General features: G+C 53.8%; 1 protein-coding gene across 1 annotated transcript; it reads left to right on the top strand.

The window, feature by feature from the left end:
* The first annotated feature begins 6,722 nt into the window (after positions 1-6,722).
* On the top strand, positions 6,723-11,218 carry LOC142429602 (phospholipase A2-like). The gene is made up of 4 exons (XM_075534642.1): positions 6,723-6,756; positions 7,859-8,021; positions 9,766-9,893; positions 11,094-11,218. The coding sequence occupies exons 1-4, from the start codon at positions 6,723-6,725 to the stop codon at positions 11,216-11,218; spliced, it is 450 nt and encodes a 149-aa protein (XP_075390757.1).
* Positions 11,219-12,109: the final 891 nt, after the last annotated feature.

The raw sequence follows: 12,109 nt of genomic DNA on the forward strand, positions 1-12,109 counted from the left end.
ATCCTGGGAGCGTCAAGATAGGAAACCCAGCTCAGGTAGGGGCACCAAGGGCTGTTACAAATGCAGCCTTCGACTCCCGACTCTCCCCTCCGTTTTCCCACCTGGCCAGGGGAAATGACAGAAGCCAGGTGCAATGGGTCATATGAAGTGGTTCCATGATGTGAACAATCCAGACCAGGAGGAGCCCCTGGTGGTGCTGGGGGGTAGGCGTTGGCTTGCTAACCAGAAGGTCAGCTCTTCAGGAACCACCAGCAGCTCCGAGGTGGGGGGGGGGAGAGGATGGTTTCTACTCTCCCCAGACAGAGCGACAGCCTCAGAAACCTTCACAGGCACCTCTGCCCTGTCCTGTAGGGTCGCCGTGAGTTGGAATAGACTCAATGGCGGTGAGCTGGATTTTTTTTTTTTTAATGCAGAATAGGAGGGCCCAGGTGGCATCGTTGGGTAGGCATTGCACGGCTAACCGGAAGGTATGCAGGTCAAACCCACCAGCTGATCTACAGGAGAAAGAGGAGCCTATCTGCTCCAGGAAACGCTTCCAGCCTGGGAAGCTATACACCGGCCGCTCGGAGTTGGCTGGGGCTGATGGCAGTGGGGTTTGGTTTGGTTTGGTTTGGCTTTTTTGTATCCAGAATATGTAAATTCATAGACAGCGCAAATTAACAGGGGGTGGAGAGGAGGGGAGGAATGATGGCTTAGCGGATACAGGTTTCCTTTTTGGGGTGACAGAAGTTTGGGAACTAGATAGAGGTGGTGGTTAGATTGGCATGACGGACACGTTAAACGCCACGAAATGTTTCCATTGAAAGGGCTCCTTTTCTGAGAGACAGGGGTGAAGGAGGGGGGTGGAATCCAAGGGAGCTTTAAATAGCTGGTGGGAGATGGAATTGTCCCCAGTGCCCGAGGATTACAGGGGAGCGAGACAGAGGGCTTGGCAGCAGGCAAGGCACATGGGGTATGTGTGGTTAGCTGTGGCTGGGTGCTGACTGCCAAGGGTGAGCTTCCTCCTCAGGGGAGCCCAGGGCTCAGAGGAGAACTGGCCTGCCGGGTTAGAACCAGCCACTTTTCAGTCATCAGCCAGGCCCTTGACCATTCTGCCGCTAGGGCTCCTTCGGGAAGTGTCCCATTGCCTTCGCATGCGCTCCTGCCCAGGGTGACCCTACAGGGCGGAGGACGGGGATTCTGGGGTGGTCAATCATGGGAGCAGACTGCCTCATCTCGCCACCCCCACCCCACCCACCGCCATCCCCTCACACACAGGGCAGCTCGTGGGTTTGGACTGCCAACCTTGCAGTTAGCATCCCAGCGCTTACTCCCCTGCACCACCAGGCAGGCCTAGAGTCCAGGAAGCAGGTAACTGAGACTCAGCAACAGCCGCCTCCACCCAGTGCAACCCACCGCTTGGAGGGGCTGGGGGTGGGGGCAGAGGGAGAAGGGGTCTGCATGCTTGTCTGGTGGCGTGTGGACCAGGCTCCAAGTGGGGGTGACGGGGGACGGGGGTACTAACAGGCTCATTCTGGTTTGCCATTTCACCAGTTGGGGAACCACTGGCTACACAGCACATCCCTTCTCCAGCCACACGGGGCAGCAGAGAGCAGGGGCCCCTGGAGCTGTGAGGAGGAGAAACTGAGGTTGGTGGCTTTAAAAGCTCCAAACTCAGCACCACCGTGGTGATTATGACTCCACAACCCTATGGGACAGAGTAGGGCCGCCCCTGTGGGTTTCTAAGGCTGTCCGTCTTGATGAAAGTAGGAAGCCTCATCTTTCTCCCACAGAGCAGCTGGTGGTTTTGAACTGCTAACCTTGAGGATAGCAGACCAACGCACAATCCGCTGGGCCCCCAGTGCAGATCGGGTTGCTTTGAGTATGGACACAAGGCATGGGAACATAAGGTACTGCCTCCGCTTGAGGCCCCAGTGACAGTCCCTGCCTGTGGCTGAGCCTGTGTAAAGCTCTGTGGATCTTTCCTAACCCAGCACTCACTGGCTTGTAGTCATGGCTGTTCTTCCTGAAGGAAGAAGCCCTGGATTAAGAGGTGGGCAGACCCAGGTTCAAATCCGACCTCACTTCCTTGCTGTGTGGCAGTAAAGTGACGTCAGAGAGTGGTTGTGAGGCTGAAAGGCCGAGGTATAGGGCCAAGCACATAGACCTGCTCAGCAAACAGTAGCTGTCCGTGAGCCTTCCTGGAAGCAGGGTGGACATGACCTTGGCAGAGTGTGGGTATGCTGTCACCTGAGGGAGCAGAGAGCCTTAGCTGTTCTTTCCACTGGAGAGTGTGTTTTTCCCAGGTTGGGAGGGACTGGGCCGCTCACACCTGTGCAGAGCCCTGGGGTGGCAGGGGGTCAGGTGCATAGGGTCGGGGCATGTGTGTGTGTGTGTATGTGTGTGTGCATGTGTGCGTGCACCTGCCTAGAAACTGCAGGGCCCATTCCTCGGCTCCCTCTGCTGCCCAAGTGTCAGGTTTGGGCTGTCATGTGAGGGCCTGGTTCTTTCCAGAGGGAGAGGGGCTTACAGCAGCAGGCTGGCCCCTCCCCCACAGGTACCAAGCCTAAGCCCCTGCACGTGGGAATGTCCCCAGCCTGCCTCATGGAAAGAATCCAGCTGGCAGGCAGGCAGGCAATGGGTTCTCAGCACCTCTCCCCAACCCCCCACCCCAGCTGACCACTGGCTGGCATGATCCGCACCACATGGGACTCATCTTGTGGTCCCCCAGGTAACATTGGGGGCAGTCACTTAACCTCTCAGAGCCTTCTTTGTCTCCTCTGGTCAGAGGAGTTCATAACCTCAAAGGGATGAGCCAGGTGGGTAGCTAGGAGGACCGAGCAGAAATGCCCCTAGAGAAGGGGTGCTCACACTTTTTCAGCATGGGAGCTACTTATAAAACGATCAAGTCAAAATGATCTCCCAACTACAAAAATGCACGACAGATATATTTATTTATTACATTTATTCATAAATGCATTGAGAATTCTTTATATGTACAATGCATGTTTGTGTGCCTTGCATAACCGCCTGAGTCCATATTGAACAGCACAGCACAATGATCTATGTGCATTTTTTTGTCATGACCTGAGTTCACTCTGACGACTTGCATTGAACGGAATGAGCCAGGGATGCACAGTCCGGACAGTAGCTGCTGCCAGGCAGCCTCAAGCACACTTCCGAAGATCATCAGTCATGGTGGAACGGGGCTTGGCCTTAATGAGCTTTATGTGGGAAAGGCTGACTCACGGAAATAAGTAGAGCCGAATCATGCAGTCAAGGAGGCAGCACATTTTCTCATGTTTGGTACTTTCCCTCCGCGAGTAAGTTCCAGAACTGTCAATGCACTCTGGACTTCAGCTGAATGGCGGCTTGTAGTGTCAAAATCTCCCATTCTGAATGAAAGTGATACGTTTTTGTCTTCTTACTTGGTCCAGCTCCGCCACTCATTTTAATACCTTTCTTACATTTAAGAGAAAAAAACAAGGTCTAAAAATTGGCGATAACTTAGCGGGTCAGTTTTGCTGCGCTTGGTGCTGTTGTTTGCGCGTGCCTTTGACACCTAAGCTTGCATCTGATTGGCTGCGCTGTGTATCAATTAGCTGACGGGATTGATGATAGGCTTACGTCTATTTCGTTAATGCCATGCGATCTACCCACACCACAATCGCGATCAACGTACTGAGCACCCCTGCCTTAGAGGGTTCCCAGGATGTACCACTTGAGGGAAGCACACTGCCACGTCTTTCTCCCTCGGAGCGTCTGCGAGGTTCCAGCAGCCATCTTTTGGAAGGCTTGACTGCTGTGCCACCAGGAACCCCCTGCAGAGTTCTCCCAAGAGGCTCAGACTCGCTTTCATCGGTTGATTCTGACTCTTGGCAGCCTCTTAAGGGCAGAGGCTGCACGTTTTCAGGAGCAGATAGCCTCATTTGTCTCCCATGGAGTAGCTGGTGGGTTTGAACTGCTGACCTTGGAGCGAGCAGCCCACCCCACACCAGCCGGGCTCCTGCATAGAGACACGGAATTGTTCACCTTTGCTGACTGCCATGAGGTTCTCAGGGCTTCTCAACTTGGGGGTCACGACCCCTTTGGGCGTCGAACGACCCTTTCAGAGCACAGAGGTCGCCAGATTCATAACAGGAGCAAAGTGACAGTGATGAAGTAGGAACAAAAATAGTTTTATGGTTGGCGAGGGGTGTGGGGGGGTCACCACCACATGAGGAGCTGTGTGAAAGGGTCGCGGCCTCAGGAAGATTGAGGTTAGACCACTGATAGGTTTGAATCATGGTGAAGAATATTGGAAGTGCTGCAACTGCCAGCAGACAAAACAAAACCAAAACCAGAGCTGCCTTGGGAGAAGTCCAGTCCGAATGCTCCTTAGAGGCCAGGATGGCAAGACTTGCTCTCCCATCCTTGACTGTGTTGGAGGGAGGAACAAGTCCCCAGAGAAGGACGCCCTGCTAGTGGGTTTCTTTCTTCTCAGGCCTGGGCAGTCGAGCCAAGCATGGAGGGTTAGACCCTAGACCACGAGGGTGGAAGCAGGCCAAGCATCCTTGCCTCTGTGTTGACCCCCAGTGACCTTGCGTGGGGATGAGGGAGATCTGGGGTCATGCCCTGCTTTAGCTGTTCCCAACCCCCTCCTCTGGGAAGTGGCCCTGATGTATCCCAGGAAAAGGGGATCAGAAATAACCCCCTGCCCCCCATGATGGTACCTTGCCTCTGTGATCTCCCTAAAAGGCAGAGAACCTGCTTCATCGTGAGAGGGGAGCCCTGCTGACCACAGGTGGGCAGTTCAAACTAGCAGCTCTTCCTCATGGCCTGCTCCTCTGCTTCGTTTTTAATTTTTTTAAACAGCTCTGTGGGCATATAATTCACCTAGCATACAATTCGGTAGTTCAGCCACATCAAGGAGAGCTGTACAGTCGTCACCACAATTAATTTTTAGGACATTTTCTTCCTCCTCGTGCTCCCGAGGACACATTTCCACCACCAGCGACTGTCTTGGTAGAGCAGGTGGAGCCTTAGAAAGCCTGGGGGAAGTTCTGTCTTGTCCCTTAGGGTCGTTGCTGGCGGAGACTGCCACCAGCCACAAGGAAAACATCAGACCAGCGACATTCAGCGAGAGCCTGACCAGGACACCTGTACACGGTCAGGTCACCAAAGGGCAGGGACAGTCTGAAACTCACAGTCAGGAGAAACCCAAGAAAGAGGACAACTGGACAGCAAAGGCCCTCCTGGGTGGGGTCCTGGGAAGAGCAAGGACATCAGTAGGTAAAAACAGAGAGCATCCCCCAAATAAACGCCCTGCCCTCGAATCCATGCTGACTCATAGCGACCTTACAGGACAGTGTGAAACTGCCCTGTGGATCTCCAAGACCTTAACTCTTTACCGCAATAAAAGCCCCACCCTTCTCTGGGAAAACAAAACCAGAATGAACCACGGCCTGCAGACAGATCAACATTGATTCATCAACTGGAACAAACAGACCGATAGTAACATCGGATGGTCAGGAGCCCTGGGAGCCCAGGGGTTAAGCTCCCTGCTCCTCAAGAGGAAGATGAGGCCATGGGCTTCTGCAAACATTATAGGTCACCGTGAGTCAGAAGGGTCCTGACGGCCATGCCCTTCCTGTGACATGTGAGAGTCAGCGGGACAGCAGGTGGGGGTGGCAGTGGGGGGAGAGAACAGGAGGACTCTTGAGACAACCACCTACCAGGAGACACAGAGGCACTGGAGTACGTGGACGTGGCCTTCCCCACCTCAGAGGGTCGCTGTGGGAGGAGGTGAGCCCTCAACCGTGGCATGGGCCAATCCCGAAAGGTTAGACCTTGTTGGAGGGCCTGGAATAGACAAGCTCGCAGAGTAGACCCAGCAGCAGGTTGGAGGTTGTCAGGGGCTAGGGGAGGAGGGAGTGGGGTGACTGCTCATGGGCCTGGGGCTCACTTTCGGGGCGAGGAAAAGAGTTCTGGAAACTAGATGGGGACATCCTCCTGGGATGGGTATACAAAATGTATATTACCAAATGGCTAACTGTATGTGATATGGAGTTTACCTTTTTTAAAAAGGCGGGGGCTTCTATAAGCATTGGCGATCAAGGTTCGACTCCTGATCGTTGTAACCCCTGCTCATCACCCTACAGGTCCCACCTGAGCCTTCGGTGCTCCCAAGCCCAGGGCCTCCTCCAAAGCCCAGGATGGGAGAACGAGGAGGGAGGTGGGTGCCGGTTCTGTGGGTCAAAAGAAGGCCCGGGTCTCCCCCTCAGACCAGCCTCAGCTGGAGTCCCCTCTGCGCTGCCATTCCCCAGCTGTGCATCCCTGGGCGGGGGACCACGCCTCTCTGACCCCCTTTCCTCCTGAGCACAGTGCAGACTGATGGGCTCTGCCCTGTGCCCCTCCGACTTCCAGCCAGACAGGAGGCACCACTCCTGCCCCTTCCCTCCCCAGCCTCCCTGCTGTGCAGTGAGGTGGACTGTGTGGACCACCCAGTGAGGATGCAGGGTGGGGGCAAAAGTGTAGGCCTGAGGGTCCAGGTTCCAAGACCAGTCACTCCCCTGTCCTTCCCAGGTGCTGCTGACGCTAATGGCGCCCACAGCTTCCAGTGACCTCTCCGGAGCCGACTCAAGGCCAACGGTGAGCGGCCAGGAGCAAAGCAAACACTCCAGCCTTATCTTGGGCTCCGATGGGGGCGGCTATAAGGAGGGAGGCCACTGGCTCCTTCTTCCATTGACCTCCTTGGCAGCAGGATGAAGCTCCTTGTGCTGGCCGCTCTGCTCTCAGGTAGGCACCACTCAGCTCAGCCCTCCATGTGGGCAAAGGGGGCCACAGTCCCGGCAAATGCGGGGCTCCCCACAGGGCTTGAGACCCACATTTGGGGGTTCCCTTCTCTTCCTTGTCCCCATGATATCTTCTAAGTTCTCAGGTCCTCTGAGAAAACCCTACCCTGCCTCCTGCCTCCCCCTCCTCCACCCTGCCAAACTGAGCCACCTCCTCTTCCCATCCCCCACCCCACCACCACCACATTGCCCAGGAGACTCTGCCACAGCAACCACCTGTGCCTGCAGTTCTCTCACCTGGAATGTGTGACTTCCATTCTCCCAAAGGCATGCAGGCTCCTCCCCCTCCCCCCAGCCCCCATCCCGTCCAGCTCACCGAGGCTCGTCTGAGTCAGGAAATCTTTGCAGGAACACAGACTCCTGTTTCTCCCGAATAGCGGCTGGTGGGTTCGAACCACCAACCTCAGCTCGCCGCCCAACGTCTACCCCACGCTGCCACCAGGGCACGTAGTAGATGCCCCAGAAATAGTTGTTGGAGAAAGGATGACTCATTCTCATTGCCACGCAGTCAATGCTGACTGATCGGGGTGGCGGAAAGCATCCTATTGAAACCCGTTCACCCAAAAGCTGTCCCTGAATGTCCCGGCAGAGCTGTGTGTGACAACCCCGCAGCAGAAACAGCCCAAGTGACGCATACACAGAATGTGGTCCATCCCTACAGGGAACGCTCTGTTAGCATCAGAGTGAACCCCACCCAGATGAGCCCGGAAAGCCCTATTCTAAGCAACAGAAGCCATTTAGGTAAAATGTCTTTATTAGGCTGATTCACAGAGGCAGAAAATGTTTTGAAATTGATTGTGGTGACCATTGGACAGCAGCCACAAAGTTGGCTTGATGTGATTTTTGTCCCAGTTTTTATCATCTATTTTAAAACATTCTCATGTAAACACACCAAGCAACAAACCACACTATCTCATTTCTGGTGGGCAGCTCTTTTTCCCAGGTGACAGTGGGCCAGGCGACAGTCTGAGAGGCCGGCCAGCAGGCTCTGTGGGTTCACGGAACCAGCCAGGCAGGACTTGACCTCTGACTGTCTCTCCTCGCAGTGACTGCCTCAATGGATTTGGACTTAGACCCGCGGGCGGTGTGGCAGTTCCGTAGCATGATCAAGTGCACCATCCCCGACAGTGACCCCTTGAAGGATTACAACAACTACGGGTGCTACTGTGGCCTGGGCGGATCGGGCACTCCAGTCGATGAGCTGGACACGTGAGCCATCTGCAGGGAAGGGGGTGGCTTGGTGGGTGAGGGGAGAGGCGGGGGACAGACACAGGACAACGATCTCACGTGGCCCCCAAGCGAGGCACAGGGAGAGGACTTGCACGTGGCATGTGGACTGCGGAGATCCCAGCAGCTGCAAGAGGACCCTGTGTCCATCCCGTGCTTCCTGAAGCAGCTGGGGCTGTGGGAACGCGCCTCCTACTGCCCTCCAGCGGCACCGAACGGCCATGCACATCAACCCAACAGTCCAGGTGTCTTCTGCCCGTGCCCAGGGAGCCCATTCTCACTCCAGGGACCCGCTTCTATTGCAGACTAGATCTTCGCCACAGGGCGTCCCAGAGGGCCCCTTTACAGAGTAGACAGCCTCAGCTTTCTCCCACGGAGCAGCTGGTGCAATCAAACCGCTGACCTTCCATTAGCTGCCAGATTATTCTTTTTTGTTTTATTCATTTGTGTACTTAAAATTTATTTTCTCTTTAGCAGCCCAATTATGAACCCACTATGCCATGGGGGCTGGTGCTCCTAGCTGTAGTTAACCTCCCCATAGCGTCACCTCGAAAAATTCTGTTTCCAACCCACATAATACTCAACCAGAATCCACAATTTTTTGGAAAAATAATAATATTTTTGTGGACATAACTTATTCAAATATATCCCTTCCCTTCCCATACATTCCCACCAGGTAGGGCTATACAACCATTAATACTGTCAACCCCCTTCCCCCCCATCACTGCCCATACTCCCAGGGAACCCTTCATACTGTTAGTGACACTGAAGGGCCACCTATCTTGACTTCCATGTGCCGAGCGATCTTAAATGCACAAATGAACATACACAAGTCTAACATGACCAGCGAGGTAGATCGCGTACAGCCTATAAGAGGGAGGGGAGGAAATAGTCAAGAACTAGAAGATAGTGATGTGGTTCATCAGTGCCACACCGCACCCCAGATTTATCCTCTGCAGAATCTACATTTTCACAAGGTGATCAAGAAACGTAGATTCTGAAATTCGCAACTGAGTGAACCGGTTTGAAGTCCTGCTTTGAAACAATCACTGCATCTTAGGACACGTGGTTTTCTACTATATGAATTTCTACGGAGCCCTGGTGGCACAGTGGTTATGTTTGGGACTGAGATCCTCCAGATCCACCGTTTGAGACCACCAGCCACTCTGTGGGAGAAAGTTGGGTTTTCTGCTCTGATAGTGAAAGAAGAAGAAGAGCGATAGTCTTGGAAACTCTCATGGGCAGTTCTACCCTGTCCTATTGATAGGGTCACTATGAGTCGGCATCTACTCGATGATAGTGCATTAGGTCTTTCATGCCATATTCCTAGGCGCTTGTTGGACTGTTAACTGCAAGGTGGGCTGTTCAAACCCACCAGCTGGTCTACATGAGAAAGAGGAGGCTTTGTGTTCTACAATGACTTATAGCCTCGGAAAACCTTTACAGCTTCCGTGTGAGTGGAAAGCACTCAGTGGCCTTGACTTTTGACTCTAGTCCTGTTAAAATAGCTTTCAACAAACACATGCTGAAAGGACCTAAATTAGAGGTGGCGGTGGGGGGGGGTGCGGTCATTTAAAAAAAACCAACCTTATTTGTTTGTTTGTTTTTCTATAAGCCTTAGGACATCGGTCTTAAAACGTCACACCTCTACCTAGTCCTGAGCGGAATCAGAACTTATGGCCGTGAGTCCTGCCACAAGTTCAATACTCTTCCCCTCCCCATCTAGGTGTTGCCAGACTCACGACCACTGCTACAGCCAGGCCAAGAAGCTGAGCAGCTGTAAATTCATTCTGGACAACCCCTACACCAAGACCTACAACTACAAGTGCGACGGCAATGAAATCACCTGCAGCAGTATGTCCCCACCCCTCACTGGCCTCTAGGCCCCAGTGTGGATGGGAGGGGGGTACAGGGGTGGGGGTGGGGTTAAAGCGTGATGATGCCCATCAACTATTGCTCCTTTTCCTGCTGTCAGTGTGTTTCCTCTTTAATACTATGACATTGCTATGAGATAGAGACTATTATTATCTCTATTATACGGATGAGAAAACTGAGGCTCACTCATGTGTCTAGGGCAGCTCCTGGGGTGTGGTGTGCATGTCGTTGTGTTGTTACCTATTTATTTACCGTGGGAATATACATAACAAAATATACACCCACTGACCTATCTAGCGTTGCTGGAACAGAATCGTGAGAAGGGGGTGCCTTTCATCAACAGAACTTTATTTTCTCACACTTCAGGAGGCTAGAAGCCCGATTTCAAGGGGCTACTCGGGGGCAGGCTTTCTCTCTGTCTGCTCTGATGGAAGCCTTTGTCCCTTCTGGGCCTCAATCCGGGAGTGCCTTGCCTGTGACTTGACCTCTCTCTGCCCCTCCCTGAGATGTCCACCTCTTTTATATCTCCAAAGACACTGACTCACGCTCAGCCTGCACTGATCCTGAACTCCTGCACATCACTGTCAGTCCACCCCCAACTGGGATTGTGACTCTCGGCAGCAACGTACAACAGGGACTTGGGGCATGGGGGGGTGGGTGGCAGGTGGGGACAAAATTCAGTGACATCAAACACAATCTCAAAGACCTGTCCACATTCAATTCAGCGATGCTGTTTACAATCTTCAAGCTGGGCATCCATTTCTGCTCTCCTTCCCCACGTCGTCCAATGGGTGGCGCTTGGCTTTCGATGGTTTCTCTGCTGGACGCTGACTCTGTGCATGGCGGCCGGCTACACTGCTTCCTGATTCAGAACGCTGCCTGAGAATCAGCGTTTAGGAGGCCTGGGGCATATGCCCTGAGCTAAGCATGTAGCCCAATTCCCAGATGAGGAAGCTGAGGTTCAATACACTTGCTGGTGCCCAAACCACAGAGCTTACGAGTGGTGGACTCCGGCTTAACCAAAAAGCTATGCAGCTGGCGCTCACGGTCAGCCCTCTGTGATATTCGGGGCCAGATCCCAGATACCCTATTTAGGCCTCATGTTTGCCTTCAAGTCCCTAACTCTCCCATCCAGGATCTGCCTTGACTCTGTCCTCCTGTCTCCTTGTCCTTCCCCAGGCAGCAACAACGAATGCCAGGCCTTCATCTGTGAGTGTGACTGCAATGCTGCCATCTGCTTTTCAAAGGCGCCATACGACCCAGCTAACAAGAATCTGGACTCCGGGGAGCGCTGTCAGGGCTGAGCACCCCCCTCAGACTGGAGCCTTCCAGGTGCCTTTGCGTCTGCTGTGCCTCCAATAAAGCACCTGTGGAAAGGCCCGTGTTTCCAGGTGCTTTGTCTCTAGCCTCCGAGCATCATGCAAGCAGCTCCGTGAGGCTGGCCGTAGGGGAATCCCCATCTCCGCACAGATTGCCGGTCATGGACGTGATGGGCGCTCATCAGCATGATGCATGAGGCCCTGACCCTACGAGAAGGAGGTCTCTTTCCCAAGAGCACAGAGATGGAGGAGTCAGGAAGGGACCAGATGTATCTGAGGGGAAGGTGGTCCGGGGTGCTGTTGGGTGGGGGTGAGGCCGGGAGACCAAACCAAGCAGCCCCTCTGAGGGACAAAGGTGAAGCTGTCTGCTCCCACAGTCTCAGTACCCATGGGAGCAGTTAGGTCCACTCAGTCCTGTCAGGTCTCTGTGAGTCAGAATCTACTCACTTACCTGTGGGTCTCTAACCAAGAGGGGGGTGGTTCTGCTCCATCCTAGAGGGTCACTCTGAGTGGACAGTGGTTGGTTTGCTATGGATCAGATGGAAACACCTGAACTCTGAAGTACTACATCGCTGGCCCATTTGCCCACCAGGTTTCAGTTATGTCTACTCGGACATTGCAGGGCAACAGAGTGAGTAGGGACAGGCAGAGGAGGAAAGTCTATCAGAAAAAGAGTGACCAGGAAGGCACTTACTGCCCTGAAACGTCTCCACCGGGCTCCTGACACCATCAGAGGCTGACAGAGACAGCCTGTGTGTGGAATTGGATTTGGGGGCCACGTCCCCTTTGCTGTGAATGCTGCTATGCTCTGGGCCAGCCCAGGATGCTCCTTGGAGGCCAGGAGGGCGAGAGTTCACCTTCCACACTTTGGACCAT

Source organism: Tenrec ecaudatus, chromosome 16 (assembly GCF_050624435.1).
Source record: "Tenrec ecaudatus isolate mTenEca1 chromosome 16, mTenEca1.hap1, whole genome shotgun sequence".
Taxonomy (NCBI): Eukaryota; Metazoa; Chordata; class Mammalia; order Afrosoricida; family Tenrecidae; genus Tenrec; species Tenrec ecaudatus.

Bases quoted from the DNA above. Each gene is read 5' to 3' on its own strand.
- LOC142429602 (XM_075534642.1), top strand. From the start codon at position 6,723: ATGAAGCTCCTTGTGCTGGCCGCTCTGCTCTCAG. The intron at 6,757-7,858 runs GTAGGCACCACT...CTCTCCTCGCAG, and splicing joins GCTGGCCGCTCTGCTCTCAG to TGACTGCCTCAATGGATTTG. The intron at 8,022-9,765 runs GTGAGCCATCTG...CTCCCCATCTAG, and splicing joins CCAGTCGATGAGCTGGACAC to GTGTTGCCAGACTCACGACC.